Raw genomic sequence first — 24645 nt, 5'->3', positions numbered from 1 at the left:
TTTAAATGCTTGCTTTGTTAAATCCTTCCCATCCTCTTCCTAACCACCGTGTTGTGCTGTGTCGTCCTTGCTTAGGCAATTCGTAGTTATGACATCTTCACAATGACCCTTTAGCTTTAGGAGCTTGCTTACAATATCCCGTAAAAAGATTTAGGTATATAAATGTTCCTGGTTGTAGTGCTCTACAGGAACAAACAAAAAAGACAAAAAGAGCGTTGTCTGGGAAGCAATTGCTATTTAAGGCCTGCAACACCTGACCGGCGGCTGGGGGAAACATCGGCGCCTAGAGTATAGCGAGGAGAAGTGCTCTGGGGAGCGACAGCAAACAAGGACAGGAGGCATTAGGTGTAGAATGGGTGCAATTATTTATCAGTTTCCCGTTAACGTTTACCGCCCCTGCCATGATTATGCTCACAAGCTCGTTCATGAGCCTTTTAGAGAAGCTCTGGCTATTAAACGCTGCATGTTCAATCTGACTCCACGTTCGAATGCTTGCAGTAGAGAGAATGCGGACTCCAACTCAGAAGGTACCACTGATTCGTTTCTCCAGCTACACAAATGTAACGGTCTTCCTGCACCAATCGTATGACTCCTAGTAGCGGGGTCATGGAAGTGAGTGAATCGGTGCTGGAGATAGGGGAAGACAGCCGTTGTAAAGTAATTCTGGGCATTTTATGATACCTTCGTTATCAACTGCGTGATGCGGATGCTGCCTATGAGGGAGCCATTGTCGATTCGAAGACACAAGGTGCCAGGTGAGTCTTGATTCTCGGGCGCTTTCCAGATTAGTTTGTAAATTTAAACATTTTTTTTATTCTCGCATAATGACAGCTATCATATTTTAGCAGAAGTATGATACTATGAAACTATAATGACATAAGGTGGAAATATTAACTTGTCGGGAAATGTGGACACTGCTTCAAAACGTTGGGTATCTGTTGCTCAGCCAAGGAAATTAGCAGTGGTACTTCATGGCATTGTCCAGTTTTCAGTAATTAGCATATTGATTTCATTTCCTTTCCGATCTAACATCAAGGAAAAGACGATTTCTTCTAGTAAGGCAACAAAATATTGAACGTGTGCCCGCTGCAGTTTTCGCATATTGCTCAACTCATCAAAAGAAGGTTGTAGGAGTTTTATTTGAAACCGTGTTACGTTACAAAGAGGTCTCTGCGCTGCAATGATGTGGCCAAGACTACATACTGCAAAGAAAAGGTGCTCATAGGACAGTGAAGTTTTCATGCTTTCAAGCCATTTCCGCAAACCTTGGACAATGGGACGTGCATCTTGGAAACGGACGCATTTTCAGATTATAGGTCCGAATTTGTCTGTTAGCTGCACGCATACCAGAACAAGGCTTCGAGATTTTTAAAGTTATTTAAGTTTTAGGTTATTTTTAAGTTATTTTGGAAGTATTTTAAGGTAATAATAACAGATAAGTTATCTTTCATGTGCAGTTTAGAGTCTGTTTTGGAATAATTAAAAAATAGGTTTGTTGTATTTTAATGCATGTTGTTTCTATTATTTATGGGCATTTCTTTTGTTGTGTACGCGAACAGCGTTATACTGGATTACATTTTCTTTCTTTTAGTTGATGGGGATATAAGTTCGCCTTAAGCTTGATGTTCGCGAGACACACTGCTGCCCATGTATTCTTGAGGCACTGGGTGCTACCTGAAGCTGCATTATGCAGCTTTTTTCAAGTGTCCCCTCATCCCACTGTAATGTGTGGACAAATAAACTTCAAACTTTATCTGAGAAAGCAACTGACGGAGTGTTAATGCAATGGCCGTGTTCTCCCACTCGCATGCTATAATCCTCTAATATTTCTAATGTGCGTAGCAGTTGTATCTTCTTGTATCTTCTACAATTTGTGGCCAAGTGGCATGTTGTTTTGATATACTATTAGTCTTTTAATGAAGCGTGTTCTTCTGTGACAGATGGTAGCCTGCTGGTTTTATAATTTGTTGTGTGCGCTCTGCCTTCCCTGAATGGTTTTGTGAACTGCGCGGAACACAAACTTTTAAGTAAGTAGTTGAAATTCTTGGGTGAAAAAGACAAAGTCGATACAAATTCTACTCGTTCTAATGAATTTTACTGAATACTTAATTACCAAAAGGAATTGAAAGCATCGAGAATAGAAAGCATTGAGAAAGGAACTGAAATCCTTTATGTTATCATATTTTAACAATTTAGAAAACCTCTCTCGTTTATTAACATTTACACGCTGTCACATTTCAAAGCTACACAATATGAATTGAAGCGGAAGATCGCTTGGTTGTTCCTTAGCAAAAATACAAAATGGCAACAATTTATTTATCTTACTGAAAGGTAACGCTAATTATGAAAATTAAATTGCAGCAAGAGATGTGATTATCATAATGAAGAAACTACAGTGAGATAGTTTGGTCTGGCCGTTGGTATACGTGCACAAGAATTTAAATCTCTAAATTGCAAAAATAAATTTTGTTTAATATATTATCCTTCCTATAAATTTCTTAATTTCATAAAAGAACATTACATAATAACTAGTTGTTAAATTTCTTATGCCCCTAAAAAAGAAATCCAAGCTAGTTTCGGCGCAAACATCCCTCTTTTACTGATATGAACAAATCAACATCTTAGAAAATCCGTTTAATATTTCGAATAATAAAATAAAACAGTGCGAAATGCAATCTTAGTTGTGTCCTAGCCTGTGTTATGATAGCGAAATTTCCAGATAAGAGGGAAACAATAATGACGTAAAGAAGGCGGTAAAAATCTATCCTCTGCTGCCTCTAACAGCGCTATAAAAAATCCTCTGGTAGCTATTAAGCAGAGGCCTCAGTGACTGCAGTGCAACCGATGGAGCCTACATTCATGTTCAAGAGGGTTGTGGTATAAAAATCGTTGAATTAAATATTCGGTGCTCTTCATTACGCTTAAAATCTATAGAGTGATTTTTTTGGTAAATACAGACTTTGAGCTTCCGAAACAGTTTTGCTGGATTTATGCTCCGATAATGCATGCAGCGTAAAAATGTTCTATTAGTTACAGGACAGAAAGTCCTATTTTCAAAGAGTCCGTTCAAATCATTCACTGCGGGTTGCTATAGTCAATGATAAGAATCAAATGCGAAAATCTTGAGGCAACCATGATTCGTTACTGTGGTTCTCGATTCGTTACCACGCGAGACCTATACCTCTTATTGCTTTTCAGGGCACTGGGGATGACGGAAGTCGTAGATCTGATCGGCCATTTTGGCCCTTGGCAAGCATGCTTCGTGGCCTACGTTACGTACCGTGGCATACTTACCGGTCTCAACAACCTTGCATACGTGTTTCTTGTCACCGACAACGAGCACTGGTGCTCCCGACCGTCATCGTCCCACTCCCTGACCTCGGATTTGCTCAAGAACTTAACAGAGGCCGAGTGGAAGCAGCACTTTATACCTTACGACAGGGAGGCTCAGGCGCACAGCCAGTGTTCTATGTATGGCGTGCTGCAAAATGCGACCAGTGGAGAGTTGGTGCCTGACAACAGTTCTGTCAAGAGCTGCGAGTCATGGACGTACGATGAGCACGTCTTTGGACATACTGCCACAGACGAGGTGAGCGTTTTATGTCCATTTTCAAATATTCATGCCCGTGTTCAGAATGAATTCGACTTCGGGAATACAAGCGTTTTATTTATTTAGTTAGTTATTAAGTTATTGTACACCGCAAATGCCCCAAATAGGGATATTACTTGAGGGTAAATAGGAGGCAATACAGAATATCAATGCAATCAAAGGCACTGGTTTAGTGAACAATATTTTCGATTAGGTGACTATTACTAGGTGAAAATGAATATTACTGGTGTGGAATGCGGCTTCGGCAGGCGGGCCAATCCAATCAATTGCTGTCGATTTCCATAAAGTGAGAGAGAATGAGAAAGGCAGTACCTAAGAAATGAATGCAGACGCAACAGAAAGACTGTACTCTTCCAGTATTTTTGTCACTTTGTTTTGCTGTCTTTAACTGCTGTCGTCTGTCAACTTTCGCTATATCCACCATCCTAATTCAAAAATTACGATGCTTATTATTACACTGTGGTTCATGAGCATTTGCATATAAGGCCGAAGCGATCAAAGGCACGTGAACATTAATTCTATGCCCTACAGCTTGATGTTTTGCAGATTAGTTTCTTCAGCCGAATGTCTTTAGATGGACTCCTTGCTTTGGACACCACGTTTATCTTTTTCCTGTCTCACTTTTAATTTTTCTCATACCTTTTCTGTCGCACGCGGGCCATTCAAAATACATATGTAGTTAAACTATATGCCTCGTCCTTGTCTTTTTTTTTAGATGGGTTTCCAAAGGAAGAAAAAATGCGTCTTTTATTGTTCCTTGTATCAGAAAGCGGGGGCTCAGTTAAACGCAGAAGCGCATTTAACGCATGTACAGTCTTTGTCAAAAGTCTAGAGCCCAAAAAGTCTGTTTCTGAGCCGCTTCGTGCGGCTTGTAATGAATTCCCAGTGTACCAAATCTCTTGATAGTAAGAAGATTTTTGCTATACCCTGTCCACTGGGAAAAACCTCCACTAATGCTAAATCAGCGCCCCTACTCGGCTCACAAACAGACCCCCCGGGTTCTACACTTTTGAGAAAGACGGTACTTATGTATGTTGCTGCCTGTCGTTTATTTCATGTCATTAGTACGAGGAGCAGAATAAGATTACACGCTGCGTATCTAAAGTACACGTCAAAATGTACAGGCAGGAAGCAGAAATTATAATATGGATTTTGCTTCGAGAAACAGCATTCTGGTTTTAGCGCCTTGATCTTATCATGGTTCAATGAATTGAACTATTTTTTTTACAATACTAGTTTGACAGTTGAATATGTATTCTTTTATCGAAGAAGGATTCTTTGATTCTTGCATGAGGATCCTAAAACATTCAGGTGTACAGAAATAAATTCTTCTTTGCCTCGCAGGTTTCTATTTGAACCTCATCTCTGTTTTTAAACCGCACATTCATCACAGTATTCGCTTCTTATAAAGCCTATAATATTTCACTAATCCAGCAAGCATACGTTTTCTATTATTTATCAGGGTATTATAAAAAAAATCATTCTGGCCCTGAATGCCATGTCCAGTAATCCATGGCACACGTTTTGGTAGCACGAAGCCAAGTGCGTAAAATTACACGTCCAGCCTATTTTAAGTAAAGCTTCAGTTCATAGGTTTTCATAAAATGATTTAATAGTCCAGCATCAATGTATTGGTGATAATTTTGCAAACATTGAGGCCAAATATAAAAAAACATTGTAGCTATATTCAACGCTTTACTTTCACTTTCAGTGGAATCTGGTTTGTGGAAACACGTGGAAGAGGTCTCTAATACAAAGCACTTACATGGCATGTTTGATGTTGGGAATACTTGTCATTGGGAATGTTTCAGACAGGTAAGGGTTTTGCTGATGCGGAAATAACGCGGTTGAAGTTTCCTAGTTTCTTTTTATATAGTGCTCAATAAACTGTGGTCTTTCAACATTACGAACGTATCGTGAATATTCGAACTCTATAGTTCACGTCCACGTGAAGCAGAATTACTTACTTTTTCTTTGTTTACCTTTAAAATTTTATATAAACAGCAAGAACGATTAACTTACACTCCAGCGCGTATTCGGATCTAGCATAGAGCTGAAAACATGATACAGATTGAGGTTGTGTTTGAATGAGATGAAGATTTCATTTTTCTATTTACAGGTTTGGAAGAAGGATTGTTGCTGTCGGAAGCACGATTCTTCTGTGCGTGTCCTCCACAGCAATGACTTTCAGCAGCAGTCTGAACCTTTTTCTTACAGCAAGAGTAGGTGTTGCTGTCGCCATCTCCGGACTGCAGGTTGCTTGCTTCAGCTTGTGTAAGCACACACAAAAAGAGATTTAGTTTATTGTAGGAGGCATATAAAGCAAGCCATCATAGCAAAGAGTTGCAGTCGGGCGTTTCAAGAGAAATTGATACTTTGAGATGGTTGATTCGAAAAAGTGATTTGTTAGGGTTTAGCAGCAGCTATAGACATAAAATGTTTATGTATATGCAAATTTGTTTAGCTGCTTGTTGTCTACTTTAGCAGTGAGGTAGGGAAGGCTTGTAAAGAAACAAAGATTTTTGCAAGCATCTGCCGAAAACTTTCAATTAAAAGTTGTTCTGATGTCTGGCATCCGCTAGTTAATACCATTTATTTACTCAAAATAAAACATTGAGACCCCAGAGATGCAGCAATCATTGCCCGTTGAACTCAACTGGTATTCACTTTTGTTTATGTAGCAATATTTTCTTCACTACGACTTACGATTTTTTCTACAGAGGGCCAACTGTATTATTGATCCACACGATAATTTTACGTGATAACGTATTGGATTATTGAATTCGATCAGTCGAGAAGGCGCCGTCTTAATCAGAAATTGAGAACCATAACGTAAAAATATATGTGAAAAAAAATGGCAATTTAGTAATGAAGCTGTCTCTATTTATGGCAGAAATATAAGCCTTGTGCCTGGTAGGCGGGGTACCAATAGTTGTTGGCGTCGTGCGCCAAGAGAAAGGGCTGTCTATAAACGCATTGTGGTGCGTATGAATTATTATGTGTCTTTAGAATGTGTACCGACGTTACAGTAATATGTTCAAACATTTAAACATTTTAAACAACAAAATAAGTGGCGGATTGGAAAGGCAGTTTAAGGTGATGTTGCATCTACGTTTAAGGCGAAGCTTAAGCGTCCTCTTAATTTTGTCTCCCTTATGCTAAAATATGCGATTGTCATCACAGTTACCTCAATAATTAAATATACGATATTTTTGAGCACAAAACAGTCAGAGATAAAACGCTAACATGCCACTCTTCGCGCTTTCTTCCTCGCTTTTCTTCAGTGGCAGAAACTATCGGACCAAAGTTCCGGATTGCCCTGAACGTGTGCTATGGATACGGCTGGATAAGTGGCATCCTTCTGTTACCGGGCATCGTATGGCTCGCTCAAGACTGGAGGACACTCATCATTGTCCAAGCATGCTTTGCAGCACCACTCCTGCTCGCAATCCCGTAAATATATACTGCTGAACAATCCTTCATGGTTGGTGTATCTAGCTTATGAGTTGAGAAAAAAAAAAAAGAAATTGTGTAGGCGACAGATCCAAACTTTTGTCAAATACCAAACTATTTGGGCACTGACGACGCTACAAATAAATTTTATATCTATTTATATTACCGGAGGGCGGTGTTATGCAGATCTCAAATGCATATCATTACATGTAAGAAAAAGCTACTAATGTACAATAGAGCAACCGAAAAAAACAAAGAAAACCTTTCAAAATATGCATCGTCGACTAGTTGCCTATTCGCGAAAATCCGAAAGCCACGAAATAAAAAAAAAATGCCCTTTACAAAACCCATATTCCATAAATTATTAACTGTTAAAACCGGAACCTACTTTGCTCTCTTTACAGTGGACGTCGGAGCATAAACCGCGAATACTTCAAAACACTCATTTATAGAACCTGCTTTAACTAAGCAATCCTAAATGTTTTCCGCTTCAAACGTATGTCACCTTCAGAGCCTAAAATAATATTTCTTAACCACAACGTACAATTGGATCGACTTAATAAAGTGGTGTAGGAGAGTCGTAAGACACTACAGAATGATTACATTTGCTTGCCGGATGTGTATTAGGTGCATTTGGAAAGCAATTTAGTGTGTTGGTTGAGGGTTACAGCCTAATTCTGTTACACCGAACAATCCTTTCCTCCATTGTGGCGTCTCCTTGGTTTCCATCGTGGCGTTTCCAGCAGTAAACTGACATAAAAACTTGCCTTTGGGAGCCTTACAAGATAGTTTTCGGCCTGACCTACATAGTTGCAGCACTAACGTAACGCCGTCATGCTCCCATAAAGATTATCGTCCGCTCTGAGGTCACTGACAGCGTGGTTCTGCGTATCAGGTTATTACATGAGGGTAAGCAACAGAGAGGAACTGCATTTCGCAAAATGGCGCCGCAGGCCTTTACAAAAAAAGGTGCAGGTATCAGGAGCATCCTTCAATATCAGAGACACGGAAATGATGCTAGCTTTGCATAATTATTGTGCAATTGAAAGTGACGTTCATCCTGCGTGCGCTGATGTGCAGTTCACCTCAAAAATTCATTTCATGTAGCGGTCTTTCATGGTTCTACGTATCTAGGGAAATAAAGGTGCGTTGGACACCACGGTGGTGAAATCTCCATGCTTACTAAAGTATTGCTGTAATGTAGAACGATTTTCGTGGTTAACCTGCAATAGTTTTCGATTTTAGGAACTTTAAGCCATCGTGAAGAATGCTGCTAGCACGTTTTTATAAACTGCGATTCTTTTCTTCTTACTTAGTTGAGCCGCTGCTTCCATAATGATGGAAGTCAACTCAATATTCCTCTTTGGCAGTACTTTGTTTGAAAACTGAGCAGACGATCAGAAGAAAAGTATTGGTGCATATATTTCTAGATACCGTGCAACGTACGGAGAAAAAATTCTAATTTTTCTAGCAGCTACAGCAAGCAGAAAAAAAAGCTGCCGGGTTTGATATAGTTGTATTGTATACGTGCAAGATTAATATATGTTCCATTAGCAAAAACTCCAGCTCTGCTGTTGACAATAAACTCACAATTTAATATCGAACGTAGAGTATGATGTGAATTTTGTACGAACACTACGCATATTCCTGACTAAGAGTGGTAATTACAACTCAGAAATAAATGCCGTTATGCAACGAACACTGTTTCAGCGCTTAGGAACTAAACGAATGCCTATGCATTCCTACATGTAACCAGACTTAACTCCACTGGTCGAATTCTTTTATATTGTAATAAGTTTTATTTACGTCAGTGTATATTTGGATAATTTTAATAATTAATTCGTTCATGGGTAAAGCACAAAGCTGGACTAAATGATACGAAACGTTCGGCCCCTACAATGAGCCTCTCGACTATAAACATCCACCGCATAAAGCATAAAAATATTAAGGTGCTAAGTAATATCCTTCATGCGCACACAGAGCAACGCAGCTAGGAACAGCAAACTCACTCACATGATGATGTCGTACTCTACCCTCTCTCGAAACACTGAGTTTGTGCTTAATTACGTGGTGCCTATAGGGGAGCATTCAAATAATGAAAAATGAGCCTCAATGAATAAGTCCAGCCAAAGTGCCTGTCAGATGATATTTTATTCAAAATGCGCGCATAAAATGCAAGCTTTAGTCACAGATGTCTGCGCATGTGAATCATGTGCACCATCTCAACGTGCAGGTGGTTGTACGAATCACCGCGATGGTTGGTGAGCGTGGGGAAGCAAGCAGAAGCATGCGAGGCCATCCGCAAGATTGCTCGATTCAACAAAAGGCACGTCAAAGATGTGGAGAAAGAGGTTGAAACTCTCACAAAAGCAAAACAGCATGTAAGTTGGAAGTTACCTTTTTCTAATTTCACTCGTTTGACATTATGGCCTCCTTTAAATTAAACACACATCCGTGCTAAGCTGCTTAGCACTATTTCAAACGCAAATAGATTGGCTCAAACTTACCGTTGAAATAGGTGCCATGGACTACGGCAAGCACAGTATACGGGCCTTGACCGTCAAGTTTGATCGATCAGAATGCTATATTTAAAAGTGCTCCCTTTAAATCTTTTCATTTCACAATACCCAATAAAAGTGTTCCGATCAACTTCCAGCTTAAGAACTATCAACAGCACATGAAGTCAAAAGAAATCAAGTCGATAGTGGCTAAAGGATAACTTTGTAAGAAATCAACATTTAATAACGCCTCGATGCCTCTTATTTTACATACAGCCCCGTTCTCTTTAAACCTATGATTTCAGCCATACTCACAGAAAAGTGTCACGTGTTTTCAAACAAGTCTTTTTTATTACTCCGCCAGTACTGACAGCTTGTATAGACTAGGTCTTTTACTGTTTTCGGCAGTAATAATTTTCTGCCAACCGGTGGGCCGCCGAGAGGTCGTTTCCTTGGGTATTACCGGGCTTCAGAACCTGCGCTGCCGCGTCTGCATATAGTAGCCACGATTGGCTAGCCTCTCAGCCCTGTAGAATATGGCCAGTGATACTTTCACCGAAACGTTACGTTGGAGCAAGTTTATTCGGTCTCTCGTAAAGTTCAAATCGACGCCTTAGTTATAGGATTTAGTTCGGCATTCACGTTGTTTGTGTTGGGGCTCAGCACACTGCCGCACTGCCGTTCCGGTACCCTACAGCAAGAAAACATTTTTGAACACTTGCAAGCATTACGATTGTTTACGGCTCGCGTAGAATTGCGCGTTATGTGCCCGCTTCTAGTGCACACGCTTGCCAGCTATTGCGAACCGCAACAATTAGTCAGTGTTGTCGCCTGCGCACTTGTGCGCCAGCCACATCAACAAATTATTGTATGTGCTCATCTGAATAGCTTCTTCCTGGACACGTTGGTGCGTATTTTGCATTATAAGAGCGTTGTGCTGTATCGTTAGTCAATCTGCGGGTTGTCGTTCTTTTGCGCTTTAACGTTATATCGCACAGTGCTGATCTGACTTGTCAAGCTAACTGGAGACGATGTACGATTGATTTTTTTTATGCCCAGAAACTCTATAGAGCCTATCAAGAAACTGCTCCTGCATATCCCGCTTGAAACATTTTTATAGAATCCTGCACGTACATTGTCGTACATGAAAAGAAAAGGGAGCAAAGGAATGCTAGCTTCAGAAAAAACAACAACTAAGTTTTCATATGCATATGGAGCTTAGCGTGCCAAAGTGGCATAAGGTATGAAGTAAGCCGTACTGGAGTGCTCCGGAAATGCCGATCACTTTGAGTTCTTTAACATGCGCTGACATCGCACAGTACACACGGGCGCCTGCCGCTTCCCCTTCATCAAAGCCGGGCCTGACTGCCTTGATCGAGCAAAAGTCTTCGGGCTCAGCAGTTAAGTGCTCGAACCATTCAGAGACCGCTGTAGGGCACACCATTTCGATGTCTCTATTAAGCATTGAATAAATACTAGCAGAGTAGGCAGCTGTCACGGCTTCTGTAGGCAGTTAGAGCTATTACCGCGTGTGGAAGCACTGAGTAGTTTGAGCCAGCGTCATAGCATATAACGAAATCCTGTTTATTTGTTGCGTATAAGGCAGGTACTAACAAGATGGTACGCTCAGGCGTTTTCCACGCCTACTTCTCACTTAAATATGGAAATGAAAATTTGGACATCTGGTGTGTTTGCTTAAATTCCAGTAAATCATAAGTAAGCCAAAGACGAAATACTGATAACCGAAAACACGCGTTTTGCTTAAGTAACCTAATTAAGAAATCTCGCCGATCCAGTTACCCATCCCATCATGGGGTAAAATAAAAAAACAACTACATTCTAATGCAAAAAATGAAAACAGAAATAAAGCATAAGTGCATTTACCACGTATGAAGGGCAGGCAGAGAAAAAAAAGACGCCAGCACATTTCTGCTTATAAACGGTAATTTCAAGTTCGTGACTTGAATGGTCGACTAACCTCGAATATCGAGTGCACGAGGGAACAGTGAGCTTCGAAATACTGTAGTACTCTCTAGAACAGGAAACAATATGAGTAGCGATGCGTAGTATACAGCTACATACATAGGCGGTAAAACGTGTTAGAGATAGAATTAAAGAAACCTGGCTCACACGCGTATTCAACATGAGACGCCAGCGCTACTCGTAGTTGTCCATGGACAGCGCACACCCGACAGATGGCGCTTGGTGTCAAGAGATGGTACATAAAATCCTACAGACCGATTACCTTAACATCTGTTATATACAGGTTGGCCAAGCTTGCCGTGCGATTAAAATGTGCAAACATGGGTAGAAATTAAGAAGATACTCGGAGAACTTCGGAACGGCTTTAGAAATGGTAGGCGCTTAGATGATAGCTTGTTCGTGCTTACCCAAAATAGACCTTTGTATCTGGCTTTCCTGGATATAATTAGGGCGTCTGGGAATGTAAAGAGAACTCATGAGGAAAATATTAAAAGAAGAAGGTATCGGTTATGAGATAACAAAGTTCCTGCAGGAAATATACCGGGATAACAAAGTAGAAATTACATGGGAAGGGATAAGAAGTACGGAAGCTGTCAAGGTATGTAAAGTATTAGGACAAGGCTGTCCTCAATCACCGCTGCTCTTCATGCTTTATATGATAAATATGGACGGAGGATACAAGAAAGTAACCTAGGTTTTAACCTTTCAAATAGATTAGGCGGAGAGGTGGTAGAGCAGCGCCTCCCCGGTTTAATGTATGCAGACGATATTGTGCTTTTAGGAGATAGCCAGGAAGACTTGGCAACTCTAGTTAGGTATCGCGGCGACGAAGGGGACGCTCTAGGCTTCAGTTTTAGTGCAGTTAAGTCGGGTTTGGTGATTTTCAACTGCTCAACTGATCAGGTTCCTAAAATACACGGCCATGAACTATCCACAATGGCATAATATCAATGTCTCGAGGTATGGGTAAACAAAGGATCGCTACACATTGAAAAGCATGAGCAATCACTTAGGGTGAAAGGACGAAGAAATGCGGAGATAACGAAGCATAGGGCATTGTGTGGATACAACAGGTATCAGGTGTTGAGAGGTATTTGGAAACGAATTATGGTGCTCTGGCATACTTTCGGAAACACGGTTTTATGCCTAAAAGCAGAAATACAGTCGACATTAGAAATAAATCGGAGAGCCATCGGACGATTAGCACTGGGTGCCCACGGCAAAAACAAAAATGAGGCGGTACACGGAGGTATGGGCAGGGCATTTTCGAAGTGCGGGAAGCTCAGAGTAAAATATTATACGAGGAACGCTTGAGGAAATGGGACAGTAACAAGTGGGCAGCTAAGTACTTAAAATACCGATATCTAAAAAACACTGACTCACAATGGAAGAAACGAGCTAGGAAACATACCAGTAAGTATTATGCTGGTCACAAGAAAGAGGAAATAAAGAGCGTTAAGCAACAGGTGAAAAACACAGAAGGTAAAAATTGGATACGTTCGATAGAAAAGGAACAGAGTGTGGAATTATACCGAAAGTGAAAAAGGCAGATCTGGAAGGAAGAACTCAAGAGGTAGTGCCCTACTTTTTGAAGCTAGATCAGGGTGCCTTACAACACGTAGCTACGAAAAGAAATTTAGCCATAAATATGACACATGTGCAGTACGTAGTAAATACAGATAAACGATTACCCATCCTTTACTCGACTGGAATGGTATTTAACCGGAAGTAGATGCAGGCGCAGTCACTCTTTCTGAGGCCCTTGGGTTTAGAGATACCAGTGTCTGGGTGAATGAACCTGCAGTGGAAGCTGGCCAAAAACTATTCGAAGATTGATGGCTTAAATTCAGAACAGCAACATAATGTTAGTAATGTAGAAACAAAAATTCAATAAATAGAATGATGGTATAGTTAAATGATCTAAAACAATATTTAAAATATAGGGAAAAAACGAACATGATAGTAACTGCTACCACACCGTGTCATAGGGGACGCTCCTATATTCCATCTATCCATCCATGGAGCAGACTAGTAGCCTTCGTGCAAGGGTAAAATATTCTGGTCTATATTAGCGTACAGCTTAAACTACAGCCGCCCAATATAATGAAGTAGATGAGAAAATATATCCTCACAAATTGGAAATCTGTGCTCGCGTCGGCTCAGTCTAGTAAATTTCATTTTTGTGTGAGCTGTCATGCACTGAATGCCGCAAGAGTAAGCCAATTAAACAACGCACACGTGTTTTATTACCAAATCTGGTATGCTTTAATATGCTCATTCTTCAAAATATGTGATGCTTCTTATCTGCATTACAGCTTACAATGAGGTCTTAGCCACATGACCCAGAAAAAGTGAGCTTCAAAGTTTCTCAGGCTGAACAATTAAGTCGAGACACACCAGCCACACACCTCAGTTTCTAAGATGCTGGATACTCATCTTCCTTATCGCAATGTTTGTGCGCTGTATTTAAATATCGAGCTGAGAATACCAGCAAACCGTGTGATTCTCATAACCAACATTTCCATATTCACGCGGATATAACCAAGCGGAATTGTTTATGGAACTCCGCTGCAAAAACAGCTCTTACCCGAAAGCTTTTCCACCCGGCTGCCCTGTCTGCTGTCTCCGTACATGGTATTATCAAGTCTCACAATGCCATAAAAGAGCTTAGTCTAGGTTAGTGAGCATTACAGCGCGTAAAGAAGATATGATTTTTGGGCTAGTTGTCACTCCATGGTTAAAAAAGCGTGTAAGGAAAACAAAATAGGCAAAATGATGCGATGTAATTTTGTGGTAATTGGGAGTTTTTCTTATTGTGTCTTTGTACATGCTTTCTTGAAAAAATATCCATCTCGGCTTGAAGCACAGTGTACATGACTCCCAACCAGCTGATTGATTTAAATAATGAAAGATCGTATCAGATTTCTGAATAATTGCGGCATGGGTCATTTTGTTTTAAAATTTATTGCATTCTGAAATGGGATTGTCTAGAACGAGAGTCGAATCCACCACCTTGTACTCAGCAGCCAAAAAAAAAATCTCTAGATAACCACATCAAAACGCAAATACTATACAACTTTCAAAGTCCACGTAGCATAACGCTCTAGTTTGCTTAGATTTTTCTTTTATTGTTGGTGCTTGCGCACAGGATTGTATGATACACCGCGTGCCTGAGATCCGTTCACGAGTGAGAAGACCGGGTGAGACATTTTATGTTTCATGAGAGTGCACGCAACAAGTGGACGATTTGTGCGTGAAGCCCCACAGATACATTTCACTCTTCCACAGCCTGCACTGAATGGCCGGCAGTATTAAAGATGTTCCTCAATGCCACCAGGATACCTCTTTAGTTCGAAGAGTTAATGACGAGTAGATTGTAACTGAGTGCTGACTGTTAAAACGCAATAAAGTAATGAATATACTTATGTACCCAGATATATGAAACATTTTTGATGTATAGAATTTGGTAACGCGAGAATCAGCCCACCGACAAATTCCCTTCGGTATTTTCTTTTACATGGAAAGCTGCTGCCACTGCAGTCAGTTTTGCAATAGGTGTTACTTTGCAAAAAGCTGAGGCCTAAATGTTGGTTGTGTGATATCAACATGAAAATATCAGTTCTGCTTTTAATTTAACTATGCAGATGAAAAGCGCCTAATTAAAACCACTTCTGATTAACGACAATTTCTTCTCATTAATTATATTTAATTTCCTTTAGGCTCTGGAGGTTCTGATGCTATCAATAAATTAGGTAGTGACGCGGAAAACAATGTGCTGATCAACTTTCCCTTAATACAAATTTACGCCGTTGAAGAGACCTTTCCGAAACGACAGGCCGTTAATGATATTTTTTCGAATCTTTCCAGCTTTAAACTAAGATGGAATTTAGAATAGATTTACTATTCTTGAGGCCTAAAACAATTAACAAATATATAATAATCAGCTTTCTTAAGATGAAAGTCTACGGCGTTTCTTGTTTGCTCAAATTCATTAAATGGTAGTGCAAAGTAAGCTGCACTGCTGGGGAAACTTTTCCCTTGGGCTAAAGCAAAGTAGGCATGTTTAAAAACAACAGTGTATGCAGGAGGGTTTGCTAAGCCTGAAAAATATTTTGCCATTCTCACTGAAACGTGGATACATTATCGAGATAGCAGCAGACATACCTATGCTATAGACGCCGAGCAAGTGCGAAAATAGAAGGACAATCTTATCGCCTAAGTAGCCCATAGTCAATAAAACGCAGGAGACGCCATTGTTTTCAGACTAGGTTTAGCAATCTGAAAAATGTGCTCAGTGCACTTCTCCACGATATAAGTTGGAAAAATTTCCGCTGTTTTGTCCTCTCTTATTTTGCAGGCCTGCACTACGAACTTCTATTTTTCAATTCAGCACTTTCTGAAGTTAGTTTACCTCTCTTAATTAAGTACGAAAAATCGATTGTAGGAGGAACTCTAACTTTGAAAGTTTTATAGTCGAAAAAATCACAAAACTCAAATAAGATTATAATAATATAGATTCCCTCTTAATAAGGTACAAAGTTGGGCAAGTTCGTTCAGGGATATCATTGAAATAATTATTCTGTTTGTTCAAATAAACTTAGTTTTGTGTCTGCGCTTAAGCTGTTTATTATGTGTTTAGCCTTGGTCTTGGTTTAAGCGCAGTGCGTTATTTCAATCAAGATTCCTTATCTATAGCCTAAAATGAATGTATAATATTTAGAAAGTATAACAAAAATATTTTTCCTTTCTTCATTTCATGGCAATGCAGTCTCAACAAGGGAACATCTCTGTGTTTGGCTTATTCAAGACTAAATATTTGCGAAGAAACACCATTGTACTAATCACGTGCTCGTAAGTACAATCAACATTTTGATGTCAGATATTGTAGCTAGAGTAGGTATTGCGCAGTACTCGAAAAAGCAAGACAAGAGATAAAAGCGTGTTTGAATTTAAAACAAAATACCGGGGGGTGGGTTGGGGGACATAAGTTCCGCCTTTAAAGGCACTGTGCGAAAGCACTAATGACGCCCATATGCCAATGCTTATTACGTATGCATGTTCGCCTACGCGAATTTTACCGATTGTTTAAATGCTGATATCATAATATAGCACTCTGATATCACATACCTATAACTAACATAGTCTTAAGAGAAAGGCCGCACCGGATAGATATATATGCCCGCATAATTCCGTGCCAAAAGATATTACCTGCGAGGCGTAGGGGTAGCGTATCCTGCTCAGATGACAAGAGTCCCGGAAGGCAGATGATTTTCATTTGACCCTCTCATCAGGAAGGGCCGATTAAAGTAAGGAGCCCTGCCAAATCGGTAATGCGATATTGCTTTATAAGAGAATACTTAAGTCGAATTCAAGATCGCTCGCTCGTTCTGTTATACCTGGCCATGCATGCCGATCATTACTTGCTTTTTTTAATTGCATTTGAATGACTATATTCCTGATATTGGTCGGGTGAAGCCAGTTATTTTTACATTCAACCATAGCCCGGCCATGCCAGCCATCAAATACCATGCTTGCAATTTTTCAGAAACAACGCCGACTTCAGATTTTCTGGAGAACGGGACTTTTATCGCTTGCGCGTTAAAAGACGGCACAATTGTAAAAACGCACACAGAATAACGGCATGGCTACACGACCTTATTTGTCAGAACAAGGCACCAAAAAAGCAGCACATGGAAAAAGAGCGCTATGACAAATCTGGGGACTGCAATATTACAGCAATATGGTGCAGCTCTGCAGCTCGTCTAAATCATCTTGTCATAACCAGAAAGTTTAAGACAAAACACATACGGCAAAAGTATTGCGAGGCTACGTTCTTCAACGTTACTCCGCAGAGTGCTTAGAAAAATACTTTTTCGCCCTTTCAGCTGCACACTCTTGATTGAACTTCCTTTAGCTTTTCTAGCGTCTTTTTGATGTGCTTGCAGTTAGATGAGAGCTCAACATGAGAGCTGGGAAACGTCTATTGTCTCTAGACAGATGAACTATGCGTTCGAGTCAGGCGTTGGAATATTATTAATCGATCAATTGCGTTTTTGTCGCCGTGGAAATCTATTGACCGAAATTTGTCCCATGACGTCGATCACTAAGTGGAAACAACAGGACAAAAAAAAAAAAATGAAAGCAAGGTGGATATGCGTGCAGTTTGGTATAGCTGATCCAGTTCTTTCGCAGTAGGGAAAAACAAGGCTGTTAGGGACAAGAAAGGGACGTCTGCATTACTACAATATTTCTCATACGCATTATTCGAGCAAAGTTACGCTATATTCAGTTTTACTGCTGTGCTCTCTTTTTTTTTTACTGCTTTCTGTCGTCATGCTTTGTTATGAACTTGTTTCCTTGTACCGCTTATTCTACCTTCCAGGGAAATTTTCGCGTCTACATCCTATCTAGATTACATTGTAAACTGAAAGTACCTGCGTCCTATTATTTAGACATGATACACTTTGTTTTTCCCGCTTTTTCTTAAATAGATATTATGGCGCCTTTTGTTTTTTATGCTTAGCCTTAACCTTTATTTCTAGCAGCTTTTTTTTTCTAGAATATGTATCACTGTGCCCGTTGTTTTTAGTACAAAAGGTCAATTACAAGAAAAAAGCCTTGTAAAACGTGCTTCTATTTTTTTATATTGCGAAAGCCTTTCTACGCTCTTGGTGAAAATATCGTATTCAAGAGCTACGTGTGCGCACGCGAGATGTATTTGCCAGATTCCGCGAGCATTTCTCGAGATGTGTGCACGAGACGTCGCAATATGGTCTGACGTCGAAATAATTTTCCCGGTCAGGACGTCACAGTAGGCTCTGACGTAGACATAATTTCCCCTCTTGACTAGTTAAGTTAGGCCAAGTCCTCATAAAAAGCTCTGTAGGGCCACGTGTACGTCAGTTCAGTCTCAGGTGACGAGGAGAGGAGTTCTGAGATGCCAATGTCACCGACGACGAAAGCAAAGAAAATAAATGAAATTATAGAAACAATTGGCAAGGGTAGAAGTAGAAGAGAAGGAAAGGCTCTCGCTATTGAGCTCTTTTATTTATCGATTTTGTACAATATTTTACTGTTAATTTCTGCATTCAAAACATAAAACCAGAGCGGACCGTCATTCTAATGCCTGTTATTTCCAGTTTCATGTCGTACATAGTCTATTACGGCTACGCAAGGACCGCCACCACTCTCGGTGGCAACCCCTACTTGAACTTTGCAATTGCCGCCGGCCTGGAGTGTTTTGGCTACACCGTCTCGCTGGCAACAACCAAGTATCTCAAGCGTATTCCTATCATGGTGTCAAGCTACGGATTCTTTAGCGTGACGCTACTTATTACAGCCTTCACGCCCAAAGGTTTGTTCAAGCTTCCGATGTATTATTATTTGACAAGCGTGACACTTCAATAACTGAGTATGGCAAACGGTAATAGAGAAACGGATAAAGCTTCTACAAGACCCAATATTCCTGACGATAGACATTTCTAAGAAAACCTAATCTATGAATTAAATATGTTCTACAATTTCCAGATGTGCAGTTGAAGTTATTTTAACAGGTTTGTGTACTCGTTATCATCGCCCGGGGAATGAATAAAGCGCCTCCTTCTCAAACTCTAACCGTTTTTTTTCTTATGTTAGCCTCTGAAAACGTTATAGTATAGCGGTGAGTGCAAATAGCATGAAATGAAGCTCTCGAAACAAACCCGAAGCCTTCAAATATACCGAGGCACAACAAAGCTCCCAGTATTTAATATTGTGTTTATTATTGCATTTATCAATAGGTACAGGCCTGTTTCCCAATCTCATCGGTATTTTTGGTACTATTTGGAGTGCTTTTTCTCGCATTTAAATATGTTTGCAGGACTCTGTGTAGTAACAATGGTTTGACAGGCATTATTTATTTGTAGCCTCTCTTAAATTGCGTCACTTTTAGCACCTGCATTTTCCCCATCCTGAAGAATAGCGCTCACACAATGATGGCTTACAAATCGTGTTAAATACCACACAATGATGGCTTACAAATCGTGTTAAATACAGCCTGAATACGTTTGTGCATCTGCCTGGAAATTAAATCAAGCACTGATATTGTTTAAGATATAATAATAATAAATGTACTTAATGTATCCATTTGCAGAATACCTTGCCGTCCGTACAACCATCCGAATGGCCGGTTGGTTCACGTACACCCTGGGCTACACTACTCAGTTTGTGTTCATCAATGAAATGTTCCCGACAGTGGCCAGAAGTGGCGGGTTCGGCCTCTGCACCACCATAGGCCGCATGGGAGCGGCCATTGAACCTTGGATCAACGTTTTTGTAATATTCTTCATACTATTATTTCTTATCGACTCGATAAGACATAAATCATTTTAACTAGAAATGAAGAGCTCTTATTGAGTATGCACGGCTCAAGGACAGCCCATGCTCAACTTCAGTTGTCCAATAGAACCATAAGTCCATTCGCACCTTTTGCATAATGCCCCATGCTTGAATGTCTGCGCTTGTAAATCTCCTGAAACTCCTAAAATTTAGAAATGTTTTTCTCAATCGTAGACGCGTGTATAATGAAAACAACTTCATAAGCAAGCTGATGTCTACGAGTCTTTAATATGTGAGTTAACAAATAATTCGGTAATTTAGTAATGGTTGCCAGTCAGTTGCTTGAGTTATAAAGTAGCAAATTAAGGGAATGGGGATTAAGCGATGCCATGTACGCGAACGAAGCTCTGCGAAGAACTCTTGAAGCTGGGGCCAATAAGGCGGTCGCGTGAAACCCTTAAGGTCTAGGTTATGCGTCTTCCACTATTTAATTCGTCAGAAACACGATATATAAAAAAGAGGTAGTATTGAGACCGGCGCGGAAATAGTGTTAACCAAGTATTCTCGGCAAAGGATGTGTTATTGAAGAGAAATAAAGCGAAAAAAAGAGCACTGAAAACGAATACATTTACCCGCATGAAATATATATTTAAAGCCAATTAATTACAGTAAAAGGACAACAATGTAAACAGCAGCGCCAGGTTAGTGTTAGTTGAGAATTCCAGTTTCTTGAAAATACGGAAATTTGAAGTTAAGTGTGAGTTACCGAATAAGAATTGCTTTTCAATTTTGTCAATTAGTGCACACATCTCGAAGCACTTAAACTAAAGATACAGGCCCTGGCGAAGATTCCAAAATGGAGTCATTTTTTACGCACACTAAAACAAAACGCTCCATTTTGCCCGCTACCACTTCCGGAAGCTGAACAGTCTTTTAGATAATGCACATTGTTTCAACTCAGGCAATCGTTGAACATTCAGGCTTTTCGCTTTATTCGCGGTATGTGGAGATACGGTAAACGCAAAGTTCAGTCTATAATAATGGTGGACAGACTGCAGACGGAATGGAAGACTAGGCACAAATGCAAATACTTAAATGACTCAGTACAGAAGAAATGCAAAATGATGACGAGCAAGTATTTTATTTTTTTTTTTTGTTTCATTTAGAATGCGTCCCATTTGTTTAGCTCTCCCATAAGGTCCCTGTACTTCATTCTTCAACGATTCGTTTCATTTTATGTTTTTCTTACAATCATAGCCGCACTGCAGTAGATTCAGCCTTAATTTTGTATAGTGGCTTAAGATACACGTCAAGTGATACCAGTCTTCAGACGTTTTGTACACATGTTATCTAACCTGAATATTACTCCTCTGTCCTTCCTGGTGGCAAGAACCATATATACGCAACGTTCTTTGATGTCATGTAGCACACCTGATGCGAAGGACGTTGTCCATCAAAAGCTAGGCGAAGGAATTTGACTTTACAAGGTGCGTACAAACCAAAGCTGGAACTGACCTGAGAATATGAGCTGAATTCAAGATTTTCAATTAATGGTAAGGTCTTTCGGCTGGGTAAGTCTCAGAAGCTTAGAGCAAAGCAGCCTTCGGTAAGCGGTCGATTGCACTGATACCAACTTGAAATCCGCAATCTCGAGAGAGTAATTTTCAGTGACTAGACTAGAGGGGACAGGCATTTTTTCCCAGTGGTTGAACGATGGTTGAGAAAGGCACAAATCTTATGAGTTACTGCAAGTAATATGGCTGCGATGCAAGAAAACCTTTTTACTTATGCGTGCATGCCGGTAGCGATTGTGCATATTCTCATGGCAGAGGAGCTCTCCTCCATGCGGAAGAAGCACCCCGAGCATAACAGTTAGCTTACTTCTTTACACGACTTTAAATGAAATGAGTCCGTTCGTACAATGTGGCGTAGGTTCCAGTGTGCCCCTACTAAAAAACTAAACATTCTACGAGGCAATAGCCTCATAAAATCTCATCTAATCGCATAGACTCTCATACGGCGCTCATAATTATCATAAAACATCGTACATAATCTATGATAACTTACAAGAAACTATGAGACCTTATGCAATTATATGCGACTTGTATGTGATTTGTTATGTGAATTGAGGGAGATTGGTGTGAGAAAAAGTGAGCCCTCATACAGGTATTTCAGTAGGGGGTCGGAAGAGGTACAAAAATTGACACACTTATTAGATCTAACGCTCTGAGCAAGTGAAAGTTATATGATGTGGTGTTATTTTTTTTTTTCAGTTGATAGCATGGGGTGAGCAGACCGTCCTCATTTTATACGCTGTGATGCTTTTCATTATATCAATGGCCATGATTCTGCTCCCGGAGACCTTTGGAAGTCCTCTTCCCGACACTCTAGAGGAAGGCGAGCTGTATTCCGCGCTCAAGTAAGTTCTTTCGTACAATGAAGCTCAAGCAGCTAGACTCGTCGATGCAGATGTCGGCGCCTTTGATATGGAAAATTATCGTGGTAAAATTTCGGCCTTCTCTAAAGCAAAGAAGATTAAGCAATGACTTATGTGAATCCTTGAGATGTTCGCGAATTGTGTGCAGCTTATTTGAAGCTGCGCTACTATTCTCATTAGAAAATTATAACGCTACCCCATGCTTTCCAGCTCAGATTTGCTTCGGTAAATGAACCTTTATTTAGTTTAACATGTCTCGAGAAAGAGAAGCAAAAATGCATCACCACGTTTCTTGAACGTCCACTGTTATTTGGGCACAAATGTTGCCCGTCTCAAACGTTCGAGAGCATTAGTAGCCATCAACGTTCTCACCTCCCATCAGTGGAAGCGAGATTTGTGCAACAGCCATTCAGTGTCGGCGTTTACTACAATCCGCAAAGAGTATTGCAAAATGCAGTATTTCTCCATAACATGACACGAAGGTGATTTTGTTCAGCTGTCAGCACCATTCATGGTCATTATCAGGAATCAGGAGCTGCAGCTGAGTTCACGTATTTCTGCTAACTACTGACGCATCTAAAAAAATCATAACCTCTCTGTTTCTTCAACAAAATGAATTTAGCCATGACGACAGCAGTCAACGGTGCAGCGTTGACAGTCTTGTTCACGGCGCCGCATATGCATATTATGAAACCATTGGCTAGCAGGGCGGTCATGTGAAAGGCGGGTAAATATGTAGTCAAAACAAGCTAAAGAGAGTCTTGTATCGAATCAAAGAACAGATTAACAGTGGCTGGCAATGTAGATGATCCAAGAAAAACGTTTTTATTATCCAAGAACAATCTAGTATTTTTTGTTTACATGCACGAAGAATAAAGTGTGAATTCTTTTCAAATCGAGTCACAAACTAAGTACCGTGAATGCGTTATTTTTGAGGAGGTACCACTCCTAAGTATCCAACTCAGTAACACGTCAGTGCAAAACTAACGCCGTTACTTATACCAAGAGAGGGTAATTTTGCCATTGAATAACTTTAAATACCCAATACCTTTTTTCAGTTTCTAATATTTTGACATCATCTCATTTTCACACGTTCTGAGAGTAAGAAATGTTAAGATAACAGAAATACTCTTTAAATCAGCGGTATAATAAAACGTCTGGTTTTTCGTTTATTCCAGCAGATAGGCAGAGTACAAAACCTACAAAACCAGACGAAATTCTCTTTCAGCTGAACAGTATTATAAAAACTGCTGATGTCAGAAAGCAGTGTCTGGGTTGGAATTTATCTTTTCTTAATCGCAAGCTTCGGGATATTTTTCCTGAAAGTTGTGTGGTGCGTTTATGATACTACCCTGGCACTTTATATCAATGCGCCGTTAAAAATTCCTGCCTCCAAAAAAAGAATAGAGGTTACAAACAACTTGGCACCCAAAACATACGCCTTTCAAAAAAGCATTTGGCGCGTTCTTTTAAAGACTGATTATCAAAAATAAAAATCACCAACGAAATCTTGCGATTTACGATAACCTGCCGGGCTATATTTGTTAAGGAATATAATAATGTTCCGAGAGATGAGGGGCGACAGCTAACATAGGACCGGTTTGTTTGTGGGGAAATGGGAGAGGCCTTTGACCTAATTTGGGTTTAGTAAGGCTGATGATATACTCTGATAACGACGCATTTGAGAGTATATTCTGAGTATATTCTCGCATGGTGAATTTTAAACACACCTATAATTTCTTTTCAATCATAAACAAAAGACTTCATTCCTGTCTTGCATTTGTTTTTCGCGTCTGTAGTTCAAGTGATTTTGTTTCTTTGTTTAATCTTCCCGTTAATTTTTTTTTTCTACGGCTTTTTTGCGCGTCACAGGCTGTCGAAGAAAAAGAGGGCTGAAAGAAGAAGTGCTGACGAATACAACACTGTGCGCACAGACGACCAAGACTGAAACATGAGCTGAAAGAGAGAAAAGAACAGACAAAACTGTGGGAATTAAAAAGCATTCACCAACGTTCTCGACTGGAGACCTGTTTGTGTGAATAAGCTCATTTTACGGGACAGGAATGTAACGTTTTTTTCCTTGTCCGTGTTTCTATATTTTTTACTGATATTGTGAGCGGGGTGCCAGAACTTTCCCCTCTTTCACATGTACATACGCAGCATCGTCATCATGTGCCGCTGTTCGCAAGAGCACGCGCAGCGTTCCAGATTGTGGCTGAAGTGAAGACGTTTGTTCGAGCGGTGGCGCACAAGTGGAGGAGGTGCCCTTAGTATCCCAAGCCTCTCGCTTTCGACCTGTCTACTGTTCCCCCTGGAGCTCCGTTCCGGCTTTCGCTTGCTCTCACACC

At 40.2% G+C, this 24645-nt stretch overlaps 1 protein-coding gene across 3 annotated transcripts; it reads left to right on the top strand.

The window, feature by feature from the left end:
* Window positions 1–686: 686 nt before the first annotated feature.
* LOC146173902 (organic cation transporter protein-like) lies at window positions 687–24315 on the top strand. 3 transcript variants are annotated; one of them, XM_084583442.1, is made up of 12 exons: window positions 735–755; window positions 1941–2027; window positions 3199–3589; window positions 5322–5425; window positions 5730–5884; window positions 6895–7063; window positions 9297–9444; window positions 16313–16395; window positions 18684–18898; window positions 19676–19857; window positions 22134–22279; window positions 24170–24315. In XM_084583442.1, exons 3-12 carry the CDS (start codon window positions 3209–3211, stop codon window positions 24243–24245), a joined length of 1659 nt encoding a protein of 552 aa, XP_084439568.1. In that variant the 5' UTR covers window positions 735–755; window positions 1941–2027; window positions 3199–3208; the 3' UTR covers window positions 24246–24315. The 3 variants fall into 3 exon arrangements, with proteins under 3 accessions (XP_084439569.1, XP_084439568.1, XP_084439567.1); XM_084583443.1 differs by lacking the exon at window positions 1941–2027 and having other exon boundaries at window positions 687–755; XM_084583441.1 differs by lacking the exon at window positions 735–755 and having other exon boundaries at window positions 1524–2027.
* The last annotated feature ends 330 nt before the right edge of the window (window positions 24316–24645 follow it).

The sequence above is a fragment of the Amblyomma maculatum genome, chromosome 11 (assembly GCF_055883805.1).
Source record: "Amblyomma maculatum isolate TAMU_Amacu chromosome 11, ASM5588380v1, whole genome shotgun sequence".
Taxonomy (NCBI): domain Eukaryota; kingdom Metazoa; phylum Arthropoda; class Arachnida; order Ixodida; family Ixodidae; genus Amblyomma; species Amblyomma maculatum.
The sequence above is the reverse complement of the archived record's forward strand: the minus strand, read 5'-3'. Positions and strand labels throughout refer to the sequence as shown.

Coding starts and splice junctions, on each gene's coding strand:
- LOC146173902 (XM_084583443.1), top strand. CDS start 3,209: ATGACGGAAGTCGTAGATCTGATCGGCCATTTTGGCCCTTGGCAAGCA. Junction 5,426..5,729: donor ATTGGGAATGTTTCAGACAG/GTAAGGGTTTTG, acceptor TTCTATTTACAG/GTTTGGAAGAAGGATTGTTG. Junction 22,280..24,169: donor GAGCTGTATTCCGCGCTCAA/GTAAGTTCTTTC, acceptor TGCGCGTCACAG/GCTGTCGAAGAAAAAGAGGG.